At 42.4% G+C, this 26,820-nt stretch overlaps 1 protein-coding gene across 2 annotated transcripts in view; it reads left to right on the plus strand.

Moving 5' to 3' along the window:
* PTPRR (protein tyrosine phosphatase receptor type R) overlaps positions 1 to 26,820 on the plus strand; it is a 945,480-nt gene that overhangs the window by 518,828 nt on the left and 399,832 nt on the right. For both annotated transcript variants that reach the window (XM_086921858.1, XM_086921867.1), the window contains one exon: positions 20,741 to 21,003. In XM_086921858.1, the coding sequence (XP_086777984.1) occupies positions 20,741 to 21,003 (263 nt within the window). The remainder of the gene's footprint in view (positions 1 to 20,740; positions 21,004 to 26,820) is intronic.

Below are 26,820 nucleotides of genomic sequence, written 5' to 3' on the forward strand. Positions count from 1 at the left end.
TACCATCTATCAATGTACAAATATTAAGAAGTTTCTTTAAAACGTTGCAAAAGATTTAGCCGTAAATCAAAAAACCAAGTCGCCTCTAATAAAAACCCACAGTAAATCAAAATCTACAAGCTATTAGTGCGCAAACATCATGTGCCTAACTACACGAACATCCTCTTAATTAGTACGAGTAATATGAAAGGTTCTGTTGATAAGTGTTACACAATAAAAGTTACAGACAATAACTAATAGGATGTTAAAATTAAAACAATGTGCCAAAAAATGTACCCAAAGAGTAAACTCAAAACTAAGGAAAGAAGGGAAGGGAAGACGGTTGAGATTGACATAAGTGTCCTCAAATTTCACATAAAAATACAACAGTCATATATACAGTTACAGCTTCTTGGTTACAAGGGAAATCTGTCTAAAAAGTCTTAATTCCAAACACAAATTGTACAATATTACCATACAACCAAGATTTATACAAAGTCTAGGCGTTCAATTATAACACCCATCATCATTACATTACCACAGGGGTCTTTATTGATATTCAGCATTAGACATATGCACACAAAATACTCTGATATCACCATTATCAACTTCAGTCAATTGTGTAACAGAAATTTGTGGTCTGTTGTCCATAATCAAAAGAGCACACCCTTGCATGAAAATTAAAATTAAGTTTCAAGAAAGTACTGTAGTTCTGAGTCAATGTTAATGCCCAACTCTACTGCATGTAGTTTCAAAATCCAGTGGGCTTCACACTGACGGACCTTAAGCTCTCTATTTCCACCCCTAATATCGCTTGGAATAGACTCAATACCATTAAAGGTGATAGATAGCTTCAAACTCTGTGTTTGACATTCAAGTGCATGGGTCACTCTAGGATATCTCGGATCTCGATTTCTTAATGCGATAAAGTGTTCAGACGTGCGTTCCTTCAGACATCTGATAGTGCTGCCAATGTGTACTTTGGTACATCTGCACACAATAGCATACACTACAAACTTAGTTTAACAGTCAATATGCAGTTTTATACAGATTTTATCTGATCCATTATTTTGAAAGTCAAGTTTACTGTGTATTGCAAATTTGCACATGCTGCAATTGCCACATTTGTATGATCCCATGTGTAGTGCAGCCATGTTTGCTCTGTTATTTTTCGTTTCGGGTAACTCGGACTAACAATATTACGTAAAGTTCTCCCTTTACGGTAAATGTATTTTTATTTTTTGGCATTTCTTAAGCGCGAACAAATGCCCGCAGGCGTCTCGGCGCTGTACTGTTGAAAACTCTCCTTAGCTTGGCGTCAGACTTTTAGTATTTATTTATTTTTTTGGCAAACAATGCCTGGATATTTGCTGAAGTATGGGCATAACATTGGGATCCCTGGGGGAAGTGTGAGCACTCTCTAAGGAAGGGTTCAGACATCTTAAGAGTGGGCAGAATAGTGCACTCTGGGATTGCTAGATGCCACACAAGTTGTCACAGGGCAGGAGGGATCCTGGTAGCCCATTGACTTTGGTACACATCACTCCCAGACCACTTTCTGGGCATAAATATTGCACCCCCAGCAGCCTGAACGTCGGATCACACCAGAACTGGAAAAAGGACAGATGAAAGCCTGACCTGCTGACCCCTGACCAGACAAAGAGGAGTGGAAGCATCTGCTGGACTGCACCTTCCACAACTTGGGCTAGCAAAGAGAGGACTATGCCTGTGGCTCTTGGCTTAAGGGAAAGTCAGATCCAAGCCCCAGATCAAAGAAGTGACTCCAACGCTCTGGAGTCTGAACTCCTGAATCTAGCACCAGAGCCATCAAAGCTGAAGTAGCCCAACTCAGCAAGGCAGTAGCCACTTCTGGAGACCCACCAGTTAGCACTGCTGGGCGCCACAGGAGACAGATCCTCAATGACCAAAAGGTGCACCTGAGCCTACCAAACCAGGTAGTGTCCTCCGAGTCTAGATTGGGCGCCCAAGTGGGACACAAACCTCTAACAAAGAATACAACTGAGACCACTATGTATGGAGATTGGTAGCCCAGCAGCAGCTGGCCTTCGACTGGCTCAAAGAAGACTTTGAAGGCACCAACCTCTGTGACCAAAGTCACCCCACCTAACGTGGACCGAGGAGTACCCACAAGGACAACCCCATTTCCCTCACACCACCCAGAGCATCCTTGAGCATCCACCATCTCTTGCATCAGTAGAATCAGGACCAATCCATCGAAATCTATGGTGGTCATGCTGTAAATTTCATAACTGGACTGGAGAACGCTTTGTGGGAAGGTAACTGTCCAAATACTCATTAAAACCCTCCCTGACCTTCTCCCTGTTGGATTTGGTCACCCCAGTCTGGCGGTAGCAGTAGAACACAACTCTTACAAACGTCTCAAACGTTTTTACTGTTACCAATGCTTGTTTGTGGTAAGATTTACGTTTTCTTTAAAGATCTATAGCTCCTGAACCCTCTTGTGGATTTTGTTCATCTTGGACTTTAAAAATTAATGAAAATATAATCTATTTTTATAAATTGGTGTTGGACTTCATTCATGTGGTATAGGACTTCTTATTTTGTGGTTTGGTGCTATTAAATGCTTTACTCTAGTTCCTTTGTTTAAATGTTTCAGCTCAAAGCCACAGCTACCCAGGGTTCCGCTAGAGGTTTTGCAAATCAGCCCGACAGGACTCAAGAAATATTTTGCGAGCGTATTACACAGTAAGGTTACACAACCATACCATATAATACACCCAAATCCTTACAAAACTGAATACAAATGTATCATTGAAATAAACCAGCATATGATTGAAACAGACATTATTTGAATAAAACAATTCTTTACAACATTTGTAAATGCTTGAAATGTGGGCTCAATTCTGAGTGTTGGTGCAAGAGTCTTTCCCAACAGAAAAAGCCTGATTGTAAATGTATGTCTTCCTGTCTAATGATTTGTTTCGACAAGGAATGGATTTACGGTGCACATTGGGAAGACAACTGAACTCTGCAATTTGGAAGCAGGAGGTAGTTTAATGCGAGGCTGTCATGTAATGTAAGCCTTGTAAGTAGGACAGTCATGCTTTAACTGAAGGCATGCCCTTGTGAATAACCAGTGCGCCTATCTGAGTGCTGGTGCTTGAAATTGTTATACTTTCTTAGTTAGTAATATTGTTAGCGGCTGGATGGAGTACAATAACCCGTGTAAGGAAAGCACATTCAGAAAGTCCAGAGAGCACCCACCATCACAGGGAGATTGTTTCAATATTGGCTCCATTGTCCAGAAAGCTGGTTTTGGAATGGGTGGTATTTAGAAGTCTGGACTCATTTTGGTAATGACTATCTACGTAGTTTGGAGTCAAGACTCACGAGGGTTGGCAGAATCAATTAGCAAAGAAGAGGTGCTATTTGGGGTAAGCAACGAATGCCAACATTGAGATGGGAGTTTACACTGACCTGAAGAGAGAAAGGTATATTCTGTCTTTTTGGACTTAGTTTCAGACAGTCTTGAGGCACCCAGGCTTCAATGGTATTGGGATTTAATTTCAGACAGCCTGGAGGCACTGATGCTCCAATGTTTGACACATACTCCTGCAGTTGGATGATATTAGCTTAACATGACAAATTAAAATATAATTGAGTGTTGTCAACATAGTGATGAATGTAGATCCTGCTTTCTGCTGCCCCCACATCTCCCGGAGGCTCTAAATAAAAATAGAATACTGTTAAAATGACAGAATCCATCTTAGGGGCACTCCTCTTAGTATTGGAAAGGGGGCTGGACATGAAGGTGCCACGAACAGTAGATGCTAGGGATGTGGACTACATGCCAAGGATGCCCTGCCCACCGTATGTTGGTCATTTCATGTAGGTCCACAAATGACATCAGGTGCCAGGATGGCCCCCTACAACTCTATTAGAGGGATGGTCATAATATGTAAGTGATAGACACTGTATGTCAGAAATACCATGCCTACCATGTTGCACAGATGGTTTTTAGGAGCCAGAGATAATTGCACTATATAAAGGCTGGCCACCACAACCCACAATATTATCTTGTTTTAAATAGAATTTTGCAGTTTCTAAGCACTCAAATAGCAATCACATGTTTTATGTAGCATGTATTACTACAGTTATACAGTTTTGCAGCACTGCAAGTAGTACGTTCTTCTATTATCCATTTTTAATAGTTCACAGCCTTTGCAAACTTCTAGGTCACATACATGTGTCAACAGCAAGCGGTTAATACAGTTAACTAACATTAATGTGACAGGGATGACCATTAGGTGCCAGAATTAGATCCCATCACCGTTTGACACAGATGATTAACATATGCTAGACATTCTTAACATAGATCTGCTTTGCCCACTGTATGTGACAAATGGCCTTTCCATCGAATGCCAGGGATGGCTGCCCCGTGCCATATGTAAACACCATGATTATGATATGCCGTGGCACCTTTCTCTGTCAAGACTTTAAGAGCTATATTGGGATGTGAAAATGGCCTACTGACTCCCCATTATTAGTGTGTAAGATACCTATAGAACATAATTTCTCGCTACAGGTTATTGGGGAAATAGGAAAGAGGTAAGGTAAGAATAAGAGACACACAGGGTCTTGTCAGTAACCTCTAGGCCAATACCCTGTTACCAGACTAGCTGCCATCTCAATAAATTGGAAGAATCCCTGGAAGCTAAATGAAACAAATTGTATATCAGTAATATTCAAAAAGTATATAAAGCTTGTAAATGTTCATAACAGTTAGTCTTACTCATCATCCCATATAAGTAACTGAGGCCACATATATTTCCTAGTGGAAGTCAGGAATGATGAGCAACTAGTTAGCTGATTGCAGGAAATATGCCTCAAGACAAGATAGCCAACAGTCCAAGGAGGTAGGACAGTGAAAGTCAGGAGGATGGAAACCCATTAACAAAACAGATGTGCAAGTGAAGAGAAATGCTGCTTGTGAACTTGGGTCAGCAAGAAGAACCCACCAAGGATGCTCTTTGTCAACTGTGGACGGACACGAGAAGTCTATTTAAGTACTGCTCTACCTACATTGACCTGGAAGCAGAACACCAATTCACCCATCACCATCTTGTAAACAGGTAAATGTTTTTGAGAGCAGTGATCAACCCAGACTATGACGTTGGGATCGAAATGACGGCGATAGCAACTTCCCCCTAACTACTGTGATTCCTTGACACTGCTGTCAGTCTGGTACTAGATGGAGTTGTTGAACCTTCTGAGCCGTATTTTTTTGTAAATGCCACAAGGCTCAGTAAGTGCTTGAATTTCGACTTGGACATGGCAAATATGCACACACAAACAAACACAGATGCAAACGTATATGCGGCGCCACACATAAATACACACATACATTTTCACACCTGGTTGACTGATGAAATATCAGCAGCAAAAGTATTGGTGACAAAAATATAGCCAAAAGATATAGAGAACACAAATGTCAACTTTATATACTTTGTATGTGAAGTCAAAAATGTTGATAATAAAAATATAAAATACCACTTTATCAGCAAAAATTGGTAAGTATATTTAGTACTATTATACACTACAGTAACTTTAAAACATATAAACGTTAAAAAATATAACATTTAAAAAAATTACTTATAAAAATATATATTTAAACTGCTTAATGACTTTGAAGGGGTCAAACATATTATTTCCACTCCAACATCAACAAAAGTAGTGAAAGTGTTGACATTTGGAGGAGTCAGATTTAGTATTACCACTCCGATCTAAGCAAAAGTAGGGAAAGTGTGTGACTTTGGAGGAATTATATTTCCTATTCCCTCTCCAGTTGAAGCAGCTGTAGGGAAGGCACTGAATGTTAGAGCATCTAGATTTGCTAGTCTCACTCTGATGTGATCAATAGTAAGGAAAGTGTTGGAATGCATAGGAGTCAAATTTAACATTCCCACTCCAATTGAAGTAATAGTAGGGAAATTGCTGGATTTTTGAGGGTCAGATTTACTATTCAAGCTCCAACATTTTGTTTTAAACCACATTTGTATTAGTTTTTCAATGATAAACAAAAAATACCATGCAGCACAAACATACATTCAAAGGCACTGTATAATCAGAGAGCACGGAAGCCCACAGTGAAATGCAATCAACCCACTATTGGGGACATTAAGAAAAATGTAGCAGCGGTATAGAGGGAGGGTAGCCTAGTGCTGTATCGCCTCTCCAAGAGTGGCGTAAGAGGGTACCAAACTATGGCAACCTGGAGTGGGGGGGATGAGGAGGCCTCAGAGAATGGAGGGGGTGTCCATGGGACCTGATTTAATGATCCTCACTAGCTGTATGTTAGGGTCCGCACCATCATCAAAGGGAGTCGAGGGGACCTCTCAGGGGCTAGAGGGGAGGAACCCAGAGTATCTGAGCTAGGTCAGGGGGGCCCTCCTCCTCCATGCGTTGGCAAGCGGTAGGATCAGTCATAAGGGAAGGTAAGGAACTTTCTTTAAGGGGGTAGGAGGTCGAGGGTTCCTCCCTATCCATTTAGAAGAATTCTCATTCCAAAAAAAGGAAAAATAGTGGACTTTGGAGTGGTCAGATTTACTGTTCCAACTCCAATCTGAGCAATAGTAGGGACGTTTCCAAAATAACAGGGGTGAAACTTACTATCGCCTTTCAACTGGAAGTAAGAGTAGGGAAAGTGTTGGAATTTGGAGTGGTCTCATCTACTACTCCCAAATATATTATTTTAATAAAACATTTAAATGCAGACCAATAATGTCCATATTTAAAAGAATAATTTCAAAACCACAATGTGTCCCCGTGTCGAAAGACACAAACTTGCACTCCAAGACTGAGTTCCAATACGGTTTTAATGGCGACATGTTTCCTTCTGACCGATCCCCTTCATGGCAATATATCACCTTTAAAAAGCCTCTAACAAACAGTGAAACTAGAAAAAATACTATTGCCTTTGTTGAACCAATAGATTTACAATAGCAGACAACAATGTTAGACAAAATAATGTAAAAATTATCTGCAATTAATCCACACACACGTGATGTTGTAAAAGGAATTATGTGAAAAGTCGTAAAACATCTGACTATAATCATTTAATGCTGATTTCCAACTTGTCCGTTCAGGCATGATGCAATTTTTTCTCGCCAGTCTAAAAAAGGCTAGCAAAATGACGGGTGCCTGACATTAAGAAGTTTTGTTGCACAGCCAGAATTTGCAAACGCTTACAAAAATCAGTTGACCTCTGTAGACGGCTGTTCCAAACCGAACAATTGCTCGAGATTGTAGCAACATTGTGCAAGACATGAGGTCCTTTGTGGGCCTATGCCAAAGCACAATATGGGCCTATTCTTGCATATTATGAAATTTTGGCAAAGTGGCCAATTAATCATAAACATCAGTAATCATTAAACACAATTACATCACATGAAATTTCTTGCATAGTGGATCTCTTTTCTTAGAAAACAACAAAGTAAACCATCTATCTACCCCGATTGTGACAAACCTCTATCCCTAAACCACAAATAACACAGTACACAAAATTCTTGTGCACACCCCGGGACTGCCTATTACTTTGCAATCAGTATTACCTAACAACAAAAACTGCAATTATCATTCAAATAGTCTCAGACAGGATGATGGTTAAATATGCAAACACATCAAAGAGCAAAAATAATGGTGGTGCTTCCTCCCACATGACAGTGGAGCAAGAAGGCAAAATTCCAACGAAAATTCCAGTGATATGATTCCAAAAGAAAAGCTCATCCAATATGTACGAAGAGTTCCTCATCCTAATTCAGGCCTCCCATTGTCTTGCTGTTAAGTTGAAGTATATGCTGTGATTCTCGGAGCCATAGTTTCTGTTCCCTGAATACTCCTCCTCGTAACATCAGGTGACCCTGTCAATTCCAAAGAATGACAAAGTGTCAGGGTTCTGATAATGTTTCTTTGCCCAGTGTCTGGCCACAGAGTAACTTTGGTCACAGTTTCTTTTGGCTCTAAGATATTGTCTGGGAAAATGGTACACACCACGTACTGAAGACCACAAGGACATACTAAAATGTATACACAGTGATCACTACTGCAGGTAATGAATTTGTTAATCTACCCTGTTCTCCCAGACAGAAATTGGTAAGTTTTTCTATTCCTGCTCCCTTTGTAGGCTTTACCCCTCCCACACTTGTAAAACCCTTGCTGACCCTACAACCAACTGTCTTGGGCACCCATATATCTGTGAACCAAAATGTCCCTCAAAGAACTAGGTTTCTGATATGTTACTATGTAATGAGGTGGTACCATCTGCTCCATAACTGGTTCTGCTTTCACCAAGTACCAATGTTTAGCTAACATGTTTTTGACGCTGGCTGACTCAGAGTTGTACGTGGTAATGAGTCACACTTGATGAGGGTATCTTTCTGTTGTACATTTCTTAACAAGGAGGCCTTCCCTAGATAGATGGCTAGCATTTTCACTTGCTGCCCTGGGAACCATGTAAGGATACACTCTAGCCTTGAATCTCCTCACCATTTTCCCTTTCTCTTTTTTGGTAAGTTGTCTGTGAAATGCAATTACGCTTGTTTTTTTAGAATTCCCCAAGTGGGATACTTTTTAAGAAACGTAGAACAGAAACGGGCGCCCTCAGTTGGGGCTGATAGGTCGTTTACTAAGAGAAGAGATCCACTCTGCAAGTAATTCCATGTAATGCTGTAATTGGGTTTAATGTTTACTGATGTTTCATAATATACAAGCATTTGCTTTGGCATAGGCCCACAAAGGGGCTTTATGTTTTGCACGTTGCTATATATATTACAAAAATGAAAAATTAATATGAAATAAATTAATATAAAAAAATCACAATGAAAATTATTAATACTATATATAAATGTAATTACCACAATTTAATAATTAACTAAACTTCTCAACCCATTAAAAAGTTAAAAACCAACAAATAATTATATTATAATAATCAATTACTTTGTATATTTATCAATTAAAAATTAAATTACATAAAATGTAATTTTACATAAATACAATAATTTAAATTTAAAAAAATCTTCCATCAATTATACCCTACATTTCTAACACCTCACTACTACATTAACAATTTCGAATTCAATAAAAAATAATCTCATATAAAAACTTACAAACTATATTAAAATAAATTAATTGATATGATTACAATACTGATAACTTACAATACTAAAATAGCTAGTATTTGCCAAACTATCTAAAAAAACAATATTTTATAGAACTATATTAAATACAATAATATAATATACAACTATATGTATAATAACACGATATTTAATAACCAGATATCTTAAAAAGATATTTGTGAACCACAATATTTATATATAATATTTTGGTAGAATATCACAAGCCTACAGACTTGCTCAGAAGTGTGCATATATAAATATACTAGTATGCCCCACTACATGTCCTTCTATTTCATCAACCGCCATTACAAAAACAAAACTCCCAATAGTCTAGCCACACTGTCAGGAGAACCACACCATTCCTTCAAGCTTTTTTCTTTAGTGATATGGTGGGAATTGCAAAGGCCTCCAGAGGAACTCAGTATAGTGCTTTGCATCATCTTCTGGATGAGCAGGAACTCAACCCTAGTAGGAGCAGACTGACAGAAGTCATGCATAGGCTTCTATGAAACCAAGTCATACCTGGCTGATGAGGCCAAATAAGGGTGAAACCAGTCCTATGTTGCTTGAGTTGTGGTTCAGGGAGGACCTGACCTATCGGTGTGGAGCACAGTCTTGATTGATTTGCATATGGCCTGGGTCCAACTCAGGTGTCATGGTGTGTAAAATAGGATGGAGTAGGATGTGGGCAGCGTAATTGCCAGGGGCTGATATTAATTCAAGTATTTCATCTATCACTTTTTTGACATTATGTTATTGTTTGAACCCGTACAGTGCTCTGCTGACATTAACTAGGTCCTCGCTATAGAAAGATATGTCACTTACCACACTTGCAAATCACAAAGGCTCTGGCTGAGCACTCTCACAAAGGGTTTGAAATAGGACCTTATTACAAGTTTGGCGGTGCATGGACCCACCATCTGACCTGCGCGAGCTCTGCGGTCCGTATGCTGTATTATGAGTTGGAAGTATTGCCTTTTCAAAGACCGCGGCTGGACCACCAGCACAGTGAGCACCCTGCCGACCACTGGGGCAGCAGTCTGGGGAAGGCAGCCTCCATAGGGTGGTACAGAGGAGCAACACAGCCTTCAGTATTACAAGTTACCTTTCCCACGAGCCGACTGTGGTGGTCAGACCACCGTCTGAAGGTTGGCAGAAACGAAGGATTTCAGGTGCATAATTACCCCTTTCCAGTTCTTCCCAGGAGATTTTGATATGGATCCCTTTCTTCAGGTCTCCCCTACACAGTAGCATCTTCCCCCCAAGGAATAAGACCCTGGTTGCGGTGATTTACAGATAAGTACTCTTTATACCGTATACCCATGGCGGGGACTGCCCACACAAGGGTCGGACTGCGGCAGTGGGTAGGTGGTATTTTCCATATGTATCATGCATATGTGTACATTTGACACGTGCAATTAAAATTTGCAACATGCATAAATAGATATGGAAATACATTAACCACTGCTACAAGACTGCTGCAGCCGTACGACAGCCACCACGATCAACTTGTAATACTGAAGTCGTAACGCCACTACCACTGTGGTCTTCTCGCAGCCGAGGTCTTTCGGCAGTCAGACCGAAAAACTCATAATTAGGCCCAGGGACTTTCATGATTCCAGACAAGTGGGGCTAGGGTAGGGAGGCAGGAAATTCCAAGCACCTCTGAGGGTGGGAACGTCCAGAACCTTCAAAGTGGGCACCAGGTAGAAATATTTGATCCTCAGACCCAACTCCTCAGTACACCTCTGTACCTGTGGAAAACTCAGGACAGCTGTGTTACTCTGTAAGAAGGACTGCTACTGTGAACCTACAGTTGAAGCCAGGCACACAAGAGGGACTCAAAGGGCTTGTTGGCTTGCCTCCCTATTAGAGCCTCAGTGACAGAGAAGGCTCCAACTACCATGAACCCAATACCTGGACTCTGCTTTGATTCCTACCCTCCAAGTAGTGCCACACCAGTCCTATACCCTTTGAAGTGGACCTGAAGGTGCTCTGCCAGCCCAGCTGTGATCTTGTGAGTAGAACCAACAGTCTGTGTTGCATCGCCTCGCAATCATTTCAGAACCACCGCAGCATGACACATCCCAGATGCCATACCTCTCATTGCAGCCCACAGTCTCCTCTGATCCACTGTTGCACAACGCATCCTCATCTCAGGCCTTCGCATCGCAAGTCCTTCGTCGACGGCAACCGCAACTACAACACAGACTTCCATCGCAGCCCCGCAGCTGCTTCAAAACCGCCAGTGCGCGAAATATCTTGGATGCAGGAATTCATATCATGAGTCTCTCGTCAACGGCATTTTCGATGATGGCACAGGACTTCGAATCAGATCCACCACTGCGCAATGCATCCATCACATAGTACTTTGTTCAGCAGGCCTAATTGGTCCCTGTATCCAGCCCGCACTCCATTTCTGTCAGTGTGAACTTTTTACTTTGTCCCGGTCCGCTGCACCTAGATAACCACAGTTGGCAGTATGTGCTTCAAAGCACTCTTTCCACTTAAATCTTTAAAATTGCATATGTTCGGTTCTACTGATTGTATTTTTGTCGTTTTGGCCTCGAATAATTCATCAAATGTTACTCTATTTTTCTAAATTGTTGTGGGATTTTTCTTGTGTTACCACTTTATCACTGTTTGGAGTGCTGCATAAATACTTTACACATTGCCTCCAAGTTAAGCCTGAGTGCTTTTGTGCCAAGCTACCAGAGGGTTAAGCACAGGTAAATTTGGGATTGCTTGTGTGTCACCCAGACAAGGATTGTGGTTGCTGTTTGGCTGTGTTTCATTCCCTCGACCAGTAACCCAATTTCCAAGACTGTACAACAGCAGAATGTTGTGGCTGGCTGCATGGGGAAGGGCTGCATTGTAACAGTTGTTATCATTAGCTTTCAGAAGCTTTCAGTTCTCCTGTAAAATGTTTTAACTGTGTCAAATGTTATCTTTGTATTTCAAACCCACACATTTCAGGGTGAGAGATGTTTTCCTATGCTTAGCCTCTATTACCAAATGTAGGTTTGGTGCGGTTACCCGAGTGCTCTATGCTTATGTAATAGTTGTTTTTGCCATGTATGATATTGTTTGTAGTCATCCAGAACAGGAAATCAAGTATTGCTAGCTATGTTGTAGAGCATGAGGAAGACCAATAGCATGCCCCTTGCCTTCGCTGACTTCATCGCTTTTAAATGTATGCTCTGATGCAGTGACAAGAATAACTGTTTGAGTAACTCAATATCCTACTCAATAATGCATTGCATTTGGGCCTACCTTTTGTATTCTTTATCCTATTTGCCAAAGTAGTTTCGGGTAGCATCTCTTCAGAAGGTATCTGTAGTCACCAGCTACTCGCAGGGGTCATGACTTTTGGAGTAGAGTAGATTTCTTTTGTAGTGTTTGGTATGTTAGAGACTCATCTAGTAGGACACACAGTTCCAGTGTCTTGGTCCTTGTACACTTGCAGAGACTTTAATAGTGGCCAGGATAGGGTCATCATGCCATGAACCCCCCAAAAATAGTTAGTATGCAGAAAAGCATAGTTTATCACGACATAACTTTTAGATGTTAACGCACGTGTAGACAAGACAAATACAATTTGTGTGGCTTCTTGATGGCTATGTGCATACATTTTATGGCATCTATGGAGATTGGCTACCGTAGAAGACTCTGTGCATCTGGTCTTTGATTTGGTGTGTTTGGTGAGGTGACCTTTGGTCTGAGTGAATTTCGGAATGGTATACTGCTTTGCAGAACATTTGTTATGAGATTCTTTGTCTATGGTGACTCTGTATAGGCACAGTGGAAGAGTAGTATGGTGCACATAGGAACATTGTCTTGATGATGATGATGTGAGACGTGTTCTTGAGTGCGATCTGAGCCCTGGTTAGCGATAGGAGCACAGTGATAGTGCCCTGGTTGAGTCTGAATCTCTGTATGTATTTCCAGTAGGTGTGGTCCCAGAGTATTGTCTTTTTCGTAAACCAACCTTTTTCTTTGTGCTGTCGTGCAGAGATGTTGCCTGATTAGGCCTAGATCCAGGTTATGCAAATATTCTGCACCATTATTGTCCTTGGTGTGCAGCATAAACCATGCAACTAAAGGGATGAGGTTGAAGGGTGGTGCTTTTGCATTGTCTTTTATTGCATGTGTTCACTGGTGCATGCTATCCAGTAGTCACTTGTGCACTAACTGTGATGCAGCAACTGTTTTTATTTTGCAAATATGTGCCCTCTTGTCACAAATAAAACTTAATTTCTGACTCACATCTTTGTATGTGTTGTCCATGAATCACATTGCAGTGCATGCTTTGGTGGGTAGGCGTGTTAAGCGTGATTTTGGTTGGAATTTGGTGGTTGTGCCAATGTGTGCAGCTACCCAATTGTGGCATGTGACATTTTTATCACTTGATTACCATAATCGCTTTTTTTGAAGGGGTGGTCTTGTAAATATGTTTTTAATTGTAGTATTTAGACTTTCATGATGATCATGTAATCATCGTAAACCTGTGTGCATGTTATCTAGTTACTTTCAGTTGCCAGATGCTGAGATTATTATGAATGTGTCCAGCCAGATGACTCCATAATGGAAGCATCTCTCCTTGAGAGTGCTTAAATGCACCTGTGCAGAAGACATGACACATACCAGGATTGTATAACAGTCTTCTCAAGTCACTGTTGTTACTAAAAATGCACCTTTCCGCTTCCGATAAATGCATAGAATCTTCCATCCCCTGATGCTTCTTGATAAAATCACTATGGATCCGATGGTTGTCTCCTCGTCCCTGGCAACGCCAACTCTGCCAGGTTTTTTAAAAGTGTCTGGCCAAACTTCAACCAAATGAACCTCATATTGAACTTTAGGCACCACACTTATACCTCCTATGCCCTCAAGGCACTACATTAGCAACCTTTAAAATATAGGTCTCAGTTAAAAGCACTGTGCCTTATACACAGAGGGCTCGATTCACAAAGGGCCTCTGCACTCGTAGGGGGGGGCTTTCTCGTGGTGGAACCTCCGCAATGAGAACCTGCAATTTAGAACGCCCGCCACAACTGCGAGGTCTCTATTATGAGTGCGGAGGCCCTTTGTGAATCGGGCCCAGTGTGCTGCACCTCTGTGCCCCAGGATACGTCTCTTATATCTGCCAGCAGTAGCATCCTATCAAGATCTTAAGATCATCCAATGTCCTGAAGACTTACATACTGAATTGAGACTTTGGTTAAAACTTCATTTCAGTCCCACACCTTTGGAGGCATGTATTTGACTACAGTCTGCTCAGATATCTAAGACCAGACTCTAATGGAGAATTCTCCAACTCTGAATCCTCTCCCGTTAATCCACTCAACTCACCTACAATTGAACCTACAATTGAACCGGCCCGCAAAGCCCCCCATGACTTGCCAACAACCCTGATCTATGAACTGTCGCTCTCCCTCTCTGAACATATACCCCGCAACTTAATTAACCACTCCTCGACCATATCTCTTCCGCATGTCATAGGCCCTCCCACACTATCACCTATCCAGGCCATCTCCCATACTCGGACGGACCCCGCCCCACCCGACCTAATACACAAACCCAATTGGAACCTAATACTGCAATCTCCATCCAACTATATCCAACATGCAGACTCCTTCCCCCTAAGAGAAAGTACACCGCAACACATAATTAACTGTCCTAACTCTGACTGGATTGCACGCTTCAACAAGATATCCCTCAGCCTATCCCACCTCATGGCCGAAATACAGAATCTACCAACCATCACCAAAGAGCTCCTATATTCTCACAGAGCCTCTTGTGCCACTGTGAACCAAATCAATTACCAAACTGGCAGATACATCACTCAAAAACCTCACTCCGAGTATTCTATTCATAATACCATACCTTCCCCCAACAACCTTTCTTGTCCCAAGAGACAAATTTCTGAGTTATCTGACAATGACATACGCAACCTCCTCCTATCTTATTCCAGTCCTATAGACAATAGGACTGCTTCTACAGGGTAGTATACAAACCATTCAAACTAATTCTTACAGAGAACCCACTCGCAACCACAGATCTATAAATAGCGAAAACCTCATGTTGAAAATATCAACATAGTACGGACAGCCCTCACCCACTACACTAGCAAACTGAAGTGCGTACTCCTAATTGCAGATCAGCTAGCAAACATGCATCTGACATCTAAGATCTCATCATCTTAAATGTGCTTGACATTGTTATCACATGCAAGTGCTTGACACATGCAAGTGATTTCACATACGAGATCTCCTGAATAGGTGAACCTGTTATAGCTTTCCAGGAGAAGCACAACAGCTTTTTGAAATGTGCAGATGTACTCTGTTGTACCTGCTGCTCAGCCAGTGTGAGTGTGGTGTGGAATGTTGGTGTGGATGATGTCATGGAATGTAGGATGAGTGAGACTGGCAGTTGGAGAATGGGCTGAGCAGCAAGAAGGCTACTCCTGGTGGAGCTCTCTGTACCTTTTATCTGGAACCATCTACTTGAATAAATACTACCATAAGTTTACCTGGAACTGGATCTTCGTTTCATTAAAACATTTTTGCGACTTTATTGGAAAGATCCTGCGCGTGCTACCTTAATGGACTGGTACTATGAAGCCTAAAGAAATTAGAAACTGAAGAAGCAGAACTTGAAGAAGCTCCTCTTGAAACTATGTTTGGTGTGTAGAGCAAGCTGGCAGCCCTGAGCCCCACCAGTGACCACATGACCGGTCAGCTCCAATGCGGGTGTGCCAGTTCCTGCTGAACTTTCGCTCTTCCTGCCTGCTGTAACCCTGGAAGAGGTGTCCATGTTGATTTACCTTGGGTGAGTGTCTTCATCGAGAGGAGTTCCCCAGAGGTGCAATGAAGAGGAGTTCTCCACAGGAGCAACAAGTGTGAAGTTTTTCTCCAGCCTGTGTAACGATCGGTGTAGAAGAAGAGTAGTTCCCCTTTGTCTGTGTGGGGAAGAGCATCTGGGGAGGTGCAGCTTTAAGAAAGGCCATGAGTAGCAACAAGTCCCCAGTGTCCGTGGTGAACAGACCTATGCCTAGGTGAAGCCCCTCTGTCCGTCTAAGTGAGGTGAGGCGGTTCCTTTGTCCCTGTCAAGAAGAGGAGCAACGTTGTGTCAGGGCTCTTGCATCCGCTGGAGAGCACAACTTCAGAAGTGCTACTGGGAAGAGGTGTCCCCAGCATGCGTGACCAGAAGGGCTGCAAGGAAGAGAAGTCCCACAGCCTGTGTGTAGAAGAGTGACACGAGAGTTGCTTTAAGGAGGAGGAGTTTTTCTCCCGCCTCCGTCTTTTGCTGAACTTGCTGTGTGACTTAAAGTGCGGTGTGTGGCACTCCTGAGGTCATGTCTTTGTTTTACCAAACTTTCTAACAGTCGTGCCTGGAGCCACCCGTCGTGCCGCAATTCTGTTTGAAGTAACGTTGAAACCGGCAAGTGTCAGTTACCTCTCCTCAGTGTCTGTAGCAATCCTTCTTGGACTGCATGTTCGTGTGCCCCTGCATGGTGTTCTCAAAGCTGCATCCTTGTTCCACCTAGAGCTCTGGGCATTAAAGATGTGGAAGAATAGTTGATCAATCAGCATGTAGTTCAGTTGCTTCACTGTATGTACTGATTTTTATTACACTGCAAGGTGCATTGATGAAGTATTGAAGTATCAAGTCCAAAGTGTGTTCCATCCGCTTCAGCAGAAAGATTGTCACCCTGTAAACTCTCACACCACTCTGTCCTGTCGCCAAGTTTCTGGAATTTATATTTGTATCTCTTGAGGGGAATGTTTAAATTTGATTTCTGTAAACTTCAGAACAACTTCTTAAAATAGTGTTGTTAACTTTATTGAAGGGTGTCATTCACTATCAAAACGTTAATTCATGTTAACTAATTGTGTGAGTGGGCAGTCTTTTAAGCATAATGCCTCTCAGTGTTGCCTCTTGTGTGTGGGAGGTTTCATCTTCTGTTGTTTTGGTGTTTCTGTTGTCATTTTTGTTGCTTCTTCACCCTGGGTTACCACCTTGGCGTGGTTGTGGGGGTTGTTTAATCCCTCCCTGTTGGGGTGTTCATGTGAGAAGGTTGTTAGTGGTAAGTCACACTGTTGGTGGTTGTGTGAGTTGACTTGTGGTTTTAGTTCACTCCGGTTTACCACCTGAGTATGTGCTTGTGTGTTGACTTTCACTCTTTAAGTCACACTTGTTTTTCCCCATGCCAGTGTTGGGAGAGTGTGTGTCTCTCACTGTTGGGGGTGTGTGTACGAGAAGGCTCTTAGGTTCCGAGCCTCTCTAGCCTATCACTATTTTTGTGGTTGTGGGTTGACATAGTTTTGCCACCTTTGTGGGCAGTGTTTTTGGGTTGATCCCCTTGTTGTTGTTGTAGGACTCTGTGTACCTCTCGCTGTTGTTGTGTGTGTGTGTGAGAAGGCTCCTTGTTGTAGAGCTTCTCTCGTCTACCACTATTTTTGTGGTTGTTGGTTGACATAGGTTTGTCACCCTTGTGGGCGTCGTGTTGGAGTTGACTTGTTTTTGAGTCACTCGTCTCTACCACCTTTGTGTGGTCGGTAGGTGAATTTTGCTTCACCTTTAGCTTTGGCGTTGTTGCTGAGGTTTTTCTGTGTGCTTGTCCTCTCTTACCTTCCTCCCTTTAAGCTAGAGAATTTGTCCTTGTTTGAGCATGTGCTTGCTGTGGTGTGTTTTCTTCTGCACCATTGTGGTTTGTTCTCCTTTGTGTTCACGTTCATTTTCGGCCTGGCCAGCTGGTATGTTTGTGGCACAAGGGGTTGGTTGGTTGTGCATGATTTAGTTGTTTGCAGGTTTGTTTGGTTTTGTGTTGTAAGGTGGGAGCTTTGTGTGTTTTGTGTGGAAAGGGAGTGGATGTGAGTAGTGGTTGACTCTGCTTAAAGGTTGTCTTTCTGCCTAAAGATTAATTTTCCCTGTCGAGTTTAGTTTCATCATTGTGAGTACATGGGTGGGCATTGCCGTTTTTCATTATTGCATTGCCTTATGTTGACATTCATGCAAATTGCCATTTTATACTGTGCTTTCCTACATTTTGATGTTAACTTGCAAACCCATTGTGCTGCGTTTTCCTTGCTTTTTATCCTATCTGGTTTGTCCTTTACAATCTTCAGGTCATTGCAATGGATCCTTTTAGATTTCTGTGCATGTTATTTTTACAATTATGTGTTTTTTTCTTGGACAATTGCATTTGTGTTTGTGTTCACTATGAGGAAGGGAGAAGTGTTTTACCTGCTGCTCAGCCACAGTGAGTGTGGTGTGGAATGTTGGTGTGGATGATATCATGGAATGTTGGATGAGTGAGGCTGGCAGTTGGAGAATGGGTTGAGCACCAGGAAGGCTGCTCCTGGTGGTGCTCTCTGTACCTTTTATCTGGAACCATCTGCTTGAATAAATACTACCTCAAGTTTACCTGGAACTGGATCTTTGTCTCATTACAACATACTTCAAACCTAGGCATAAACCTGAATGTCGATTTACATTTTTTTAGAATCAGACCCATTGAGACCAGCTGTGAATAAGTACCCTAGGCTATAAAGATGTGTGACTGCAAGCGCCTATGTCCTTTCAAGTGTCCATTGTCATAACTGTGGTTGAATTGGATGAAATTTGGACATATGCGAGGAGCCATGTGGTAGGGCCGACGCAAGTTTATATTTTTGGTTGGCTGATGATTTGAGACGTTTCTATGAAGGCACTCGCCATTGACTGGATGCACTTACCTGTGCGGAGGTGAACACATAGATCTTTGAACCCTCACTAGGGCAGTCTCCAAAGACTGTCAGGGATTTGCACTGTGAGGTAGTTAGGATGTAACCATTTGACCATAAAAGCAGAGTGCAATAATAAATGTTTTCCTTGGCAACGACTTGGTGCTGCTCTGTGAGTTTTCCAGTTGGTTGCCCTATCTTGTGAGTCTCATTAAGAGCAGTTTGATTTCCAGTTGCCATGGATGCTGGTAATATTCTTCAAGCTAATCACATACTTTAGTGTCCCTTGCTACATAAGTCTTCAGCAGTCATACCAGGATGTGTCCATTGATTTACCTTTACCTGGATGTATGAGTCCCTGCCCTTCCTGTGTTGGTGGGGTCAAGGGTATCTTCTGAGACCGACTATAGAGGCTGCAGGCAGTGTATCTTACAGCTGTGACTTAGCTCATAAACGGAAGTGAGCTGCACAGGACTACTCAGGACCCTCATTAACTGGATCTCTATCAGACCCCCCTCTTGATGGAGATACCCATTTTGTGAGCTGTAACTCTCCCTTTGGTGAGGCCAGATGAAGAAACCTTTTCTTCGTGTGTGATTGAATTATAGGCTTGTGGTAGCTAGACTCCCTACCTGAGCACCAGCACAGAGGAACCTCTTGTTACCAAGGCATCCTGCAGATTTTGAGTGCCAGCAGCAATTCGTGACATCAGCCATCAAGTGACTGACATCTCCTTATATGGTAAACTTGCATTCCCTGCCCTGCCACAGCCATGTGTCCTTTCTGCAGACAATCTGGATACCTCAAGGTCAAAGAGGTCACAGCTCTGCTCTATCAAAATCTGTATCAGTGTGCAGCACCCTCAAAAGCGTAATTAGCCTCTCAAGGACTCTCAGAAGAGGGAATGTCAAAAGGAATATGTGACAGCCACGTGCGTGGCTGTGTTTAACATCTCTGGGTGTAAGGAAATATTAAGTATAATGCCTTAGATATTACATGTTTGTTATCTGTGCAGAAGATTCTACTTACACGTGTCTTTTTTGTGCGTTTGTGCTACAAAGGTAGCATACCTGAAATCTTCAATTGACTCCTCGGGTGCCAAATTCAGCTTTTCACCCTTCACCTAAACCTGAACTCCCTGCCCTTGCAGGAGATTTTTTGGACGCTGCAGATCGGTGAATTTTTTTATGTGCGCATCATACACAATGCCATCAAAATTAATTAACAGTGGTTGAACAGAGTGAAAAAATGTTTTGCGTGTGTTTGTTAACGAGTAAATCATTTAATTTCAACTGGCTTTAAGTACTATAAATCGAAAAGAACGTAGACGATTCCACGAGTCAGCAACTGCTGTTAGATTAGAAGTTATTAAGACCCGTCTTCATCCCCCTTGCATGATTCCAGTTAGTTTTACATCTTCCCCGACTGTCATAAAAGTCAGAAACACATATTTTCAAACAATGCACACGGTTTCTTCATATTGTTGAAGATAACAAAAAGTTCAGACGATATTTGCAGCGGAAGGTACTGTTCTATATGTCACTGTCACTCGGTTTCTTTTGTGTGGCAAACACATTCATGCCTCACATTGTATTGTTTTCCATCATCTGTCGCCTAATATTTTACATAATTAAGCTATTTGATAGCGCAGCCAAAAGGATGCAATGATTGCTGCAATGGGTGTTTTAAATGTCGAATTCAGTCTTTTGTGGGGAGGAAAACTCCTCACACAGTCTTTGAAGGTTTCATGTGAACGGAAGTGGCTTGCTTTTCTGCATGATTTCGTTCAGTGGCTCTGTCTTTTTGTGTTTGTTTTGCTGTGTTTAGACAGTGGGCGGGCGAGGCATTAATATTCTTTGCTTTCCGTTCCTGTAGGTTGTCTACAGGTTAAAAGAAAAAATTCAGTTTTCGCTCAGACAGTATAAGGAGAAAAATCAAGAGATCCACTTGTCGCCCATCCCTGTGCACACCGCGCACTTCGAGGGGAAGCGCGCGTGCAGTATGGTCCAACCAGAGCGTATTCCTAAATCTGTGAATGTCAACGTGGATCCTCTGTGCCAAGACTCTCGCGAGATCAAGCCTCCTCTGTCTGCCTGCCCCTCCCCTTTCAAGATGAAGCCAGTGGGCCTTCAAGAAAGGTAAGACCCTAGAGGCTCCTGGTCTGCACCAGGGGCTCTGCTTCAGACCTGCCATACTGCTTTTTAATAAGTATATTTTAGGCTGTGACAAAGAAAATGAAAGAAATGTGGTCTCAACCTACTATCTAAATTGTTTCTTCTAGATCAGGGTAATCCAAAGTCGGTCCTGGAGGGCCAGATCCATGCCAGATTCTTAGCATATGCCCATTTAGATAAATGTAGTTATCTTAAAAATCTGCCTTGGATCCGGCCCTCTAGGACCGACTTTGCAGAACCCTCTTCCATTAGTAGGCATGCTACATGTCCACTATATGTTATGACACAGACATGCAGTAATTATAAACAATTAGACAGTTCTATAATCAAGCCCTATAGAGAAGGCTCTACCATCCACCGCTGAGAGAGACACAATTTATGTTTTAAGAAAATACCCTGAAGTCTACTACAAAAGTTAAATTTGAGGGAAAATGTAGTATATTCAGTAATTTACAATGTCCAAGCTAGTTTTCAAATATTTTCTTCTACAGAGCCCTAGAGTAGTCCAAGTGCAATAAATTCACTTGTAAAAGTAACTAACCAAATTAAGCAGTGAATCCAAATTCTTGGCAAATCGTTCCGTTACTCATCATTCTGTTTTAGATTGTCATCATTTTTGCCATGTGATTCTGGGTCTGTCCTCCTCTCTTGCTTCCCCCGGCTATGCCTCTACCTAATATCTTAGTTGTTGTTTGAAGTTTTCAACTTCTCTGGCTGGTGATCTGTTAACAGTAGATTATCGTATCAGTCTTTTAGATTACAATCAATGATACTTTTAATACATATTTGTCTTGTGTGATGTTGCCCACCAATTCAACAAAGCTGAAAGTGGCTCAACAATGCAGATCGCTCAGAATGCTGGAAGTCAAAACATGTGTTTATTTAGACCACAGTCTTATAACCTTTTCTTTTTTATGTTGTAAATGTTTTAAAGGAATGAAAATCATTGCATAAAATTATATCACCATACCAAGTTAAAACCATAACTACAATCGTAACAGATAGCATTAAAATTGCACCGAATGTGCACAACAGTAAAATATTCAGACATTTGCTAAAAATGTGCTCAGTACGCTGGTTTCTAACTACTGTATTTTTCCTGCGTTTATCAAGGTATGCAGCTGTTTAATCAGCGCAGGCAAGAGAGGGAGAGTAATAGTCTGAAACAAGTAGAGCATTTGGGGGAAGGACCCTCATTTTGACGACCACCAAGCGCCCCAACCAGGAGAAATGTTTACTATACCATTTCTGGAAGTCTTGTCTCAGGGCAGTGAGCCTCTTAGTGTAGGTCAGGGTTATGTTATGTTATGTTATAAAATCTTATAAAGCGCACAGCTGCCCCAGCGAAGGGGCGTCCAGGCGCTGAATCCAATAGAAAGAAACAAAAACTGGGATCAACAAGGTAGGCAGCAGAAAAAGAAGTTATTTCAAAGGAAATAAGTATGTTTTAATTGCTTTCCTGAATTCACACAGACCTTCCAGTTCCCGGATGTGGACCTGTAAAGCGTTCCAAAGTTTTGCTGCTAGAACGCGGAAGGAGCATCCGCCAGCTCTACTTCGATTGAACCGGGGTACTTCGACCAGGTTTTGACCAGCCTAGCGTAGAGCCTGCGAGGGAACACAACACCGTAGACTGGACAATGAGCTGCCTAGTGGCTGGATCGAAGAATTTCAGGACCGGTTTCAAGCTGCGTAGTATGCCGAAACATGTTGCGGCGACTCTTTTTGTTTGGGTACAGAAGCTGAGAGCTGAGTCTAACCAGACCCCGAGATTTTTCACTTCTGTCTTAGGTGTAGGGGCTTTCTCCAAAGTAGATGGCCACCAATGATCTCCCCATAAATGGGTATTCCTTCCGACCAATAGCACATCTGTCTTAGCTGCATTTAATTGTAGACAGTTAGCTGTCATCCATTCTGCCACTTGCTAAGTTATTTCATTAGAGTGTTCCCCAGTTAAGTCAAGAATCACTAGACCTTGGGATGGAAATGAGCTTGCTCAGTGCCTGCATTTGGTCAGGCTTGGGATGTTGTAACAGCGCCTCTGATTTGCTACGGTTAATCCTAAAATTAGAAATAGACTGAAAACTGAAGTTCTACCATGGACATGTGGCACAGAGATCAAGGAATCAGTTAGTGATGGCTTGATGTCGTCAGCGAACATTGTAAGTTTAAACCTGCGGAAGGAGGCCCCCACTGTCTTCCAGATCTGCCTAATTACATTGACAAATGGTTCGAGTATGAGGGCAAATATCGGGGATAGAGCAGTCACCCCATCTAGTGACGTGTTCTATGTTGATTGAGATGGACAAGGTGCCATTGACTTGAATCCTGGCTATGGGGTAAAGATAGCTCACCATAATTCAGTTCAGAAGATGGGGGCCAAGACCAATGTGCTGTAGGACTCCTTGCATTAACGTACAATCGGCCCTGTCAAAATTATTTTCAGCATCAACAGATATGAGTAGGACGTTGTGTTTCCGTTGGACGTTCTCGATTATGTGCAGCAGTTTTTTTTATGTTGTTGCCCCACTGGCAACCAGAAATGAATCCTGCTTGGTCAATATCTATTATGGGAGATAGCAGCCCAAACAGTGGGCTAAGATACCTGTAAAGAGTTTTATATCAATGTTTAAAAGGGAGAGGGGGCTATACTATGAGCACAGAGACCTGAGCCTTTAGCTGCACTGCAAGAAGTTTCCCTGCTTTATTGGCTGAGGAATCATTGCACTGTTATGTTCGGAGGAGGGAGTATTTCACCACCATGCAGGAGCCAACGTCCATAATGTCTATCTGAAGGTCCTGCCAATAGCCTTTGATATCCGATCTGATTGTGAAGACCTCTTCCTTGAGGTTCGGCAGAAACTACTGTAGAAAGTCTTCCATGATTGAGAGGCCCTGAGGAGTGCGTAGTCTATCACTGGGCATATCTGTTGTTGGCTGGGCGTTTTGTGGTTTGTTTATCTTCGTTTTGGTTGCCAACACCTCCTTAATGGTGGCATCTCTGTGGAATCTGCTGGCAGGTATGATTGGGTTGGGATTGTTTAGCATCAATCACTGCTTCCTGGTCGACCAATATCAGAGATCGACCCACTGAATAACCTCTTTTCGTCACTGGTGGGATGGCATGTGGGCGGAGTGCTCATGGAGCCCCAAGAGGCTGTTCCAACAGAAACAGGACCTGCGGGGTGTGTGGTGAGCAACTCTAAGGTTGCTGTGGGGCACCAGTACAGAAGGTGTGCTAGAATGTGGCTAGTTCTGTTGAAATCTTGAAAGAGTAAAGCCAAGTGTGAATAGCCATCTGCTCAGAGCATAGCCCCGACTACTTCCACTGACTAAACATGAAGAGTTGTATGTGCTGCTGAGAAGCAATGTGGCAAGAACAGAGTTCAGATTCATGTATGTAGACCTGTTTAGGTCTGCCGTTGGCCAAGACCTTTTGATTTTACTAACATTATATGTATAATATACATACTTAAAGGGACTTTCAGCCATCTCTCTCTTCATCCATTGGTCTATTGTTGAGTCATTCACATTTTACTTCCGCCCACTACAGCATACAGCATGAGACAATGGGTCAGCCTAATACAGCCACTGGGTAACTTCACGTTGAGTGACTGTCTCACAATGAGCATATCTGAACACTAGATACTTCTCCACAATGCCATTGTTTTTTTTGTGTTTTTACTTTATAATTACTTTAGTGTTGCCTTGCTGTTCAGCCATAGGATGACTTCACTATGAGTTACGGCATGCTGCCCTTTCCAATGGAGAACATCCACACACAAAGTAGCCCCCTTCAGAAACAAGGTATACCATGGTAACCAGTCATGTTTTTGAGACGAAAACATTTGTCTTTAGTCAATAATTTTTTAGGATTGTCAAACACCTATCAGCTTCCCATACAATAAAGTTCTACAAAAACCATGAAAAACAAGAATTGCCAAAAGGCTGACAGACAACACAAGTCCTGTTAGGTTTGACTCTGCTTGTTCTAACGTTGCAGGCTCTATAAATGACACATTGTCTACTGTTACAGTTCGAGACATAAACTCATCTGACATTTTCACAAGTGCTTTCAAAGTAGATGTACCATAAACCTTTTGCAAAAAATTCCAAACATTAAATCTCTATTAATGTTTGGATGGAAAGGTCCTCTGCAATGTAAAGAACGTGTACCTCTGCCCTGAGTGTCCAATTGTATGTTGTCTTGATCCCTAATGCTGATTTTTGTTCTCAGAGGCTAACATGTGTCATGCGTGTGCACCATGACATAGGCCTGTTTCATAGATTGCAATCTTGTAGGACCTAGAGGGGCGCCCGAAGCGCTACTCTCATAGTGGTGGTAGGCCGACACCTTCACCAGGAGTCAAGCAACAAACATGCGATGTTGACAGCAAAAAGTTTAGTGATCAGTAGGAGTGAGAAGGCCTTTTTAACCTGTGTCACTGGAGTGAGGCCTACAGGTTCACTCACCTTCTTTAAAGTTCCGCTGCTGTGTGCTTAACTCACCCTTGGCCTACATCAGTTGGATGTGAAGTGCTATGCAATGCAGGAGTGTTGACTCTGCACTGGGTGTATGTGTCCCTGTGAAGGGTACAGTGCAGAGTTAAAGCAATACTTTGCACTGCCTGCATGGTGAGTGCATGTACTGGGTGTATGTGTACCTGCAAGATATACATTAAATGAGAGACACGATGCTGTGCATTACGTGAATGGAGAATGCATGTACTGGATGTAGGTGTAGTGCAAGGAGTACAATACATGAAGGGTGTAGTTTTGTGCCGTACGCCCAGGGTAAGTGTGTGTGCTGGCTGAATGTGTGCTTTCAAGAGACAGCACAGAAATGCTACAGTGCTGAGCAATGCACGCAGAGTGAATGCGTGTGCTTAATGTATATGTGCCTGGGGTGGCACAATACATGGAGGTAACAGTGCTGTACATAGTGTGTGCTGTGCATACACTAAGTGCAAGTATGCCTGTAATGGTACATTATTTGGAAGACCCTGGGTTTTATTTTCAGGAGCCCAGGCCCACCTGGTAAAGTCATGAGGAGTAGAGAAATCCCCCCAGACCGATTTGTGTATTGCTGCATTCCTGTGAGCTGGGTGGGACACACTGGAGAAGGGTGCTCTTTGATTTTGTGAAAGATCACATGGAAAGGGCCCAGTAACATCTCAGGAAGAATATGGGGCTGATAAGGGAATCATAAAGAGAAGAGCTGTGAGCTCAAGATTAACCCAGTGCTTAATATGAGCTGGTAGTTTCAAGTGCTCAGCACCTGCACTTAGTTGTCATCAGCGGTGCTTGTAACAGTATGCCACATCGTGGCACTGTCTGTATAATTTAAAGATGAGCAGAACAACAGTTGTTTATTCATTCAATATACATTAAAATTACCATTGACTGACGCCCAAGCCATTCTACCAGCTTCTGGGGCCTGGAATAGGCTCAATTGTCACACTGGTAAGAGTGTGATGATTATTAATTGTGTTGGCACAGTCATTGGCAGCGCTGGCAGGGGCAATGGGTGGTGCAAGCTGCAGTGGCCTCCTGAAGAGGGCCCTTGCACTTATGTTTTTATTACTTAAGCACTACATTAACGTTTTGATACACGTATCACTGTGGTTGGCATCCAGGTGTGAACTCTAGTCACTCTCATGGTCTGTGTTGTGGAACTACCAGCTTACCAGCTTTGGAGTGTCTTCTGCCTTTCAAGAGCAAGAAGAGAAAGAAAAAGTGTACGTACACTTCAAAAGAAGCAGAACCTCAACATAAAACTTC

This window comes from Lissotriton vulgaris, chromosome 1_1, assembly GCF_964263255.1.
Source record: "Lissotriton vulgaris chromosome 1_1, aLisVul1.2, whole genome shotgun sequence".
Taxonomy (NCBI): domain Eukaryota; kingdom Metazoa; phylum Chordata; class Amphibia; order Caudata; family Salamandridae; genus Lissotriton; species Lissotriton vulgaris.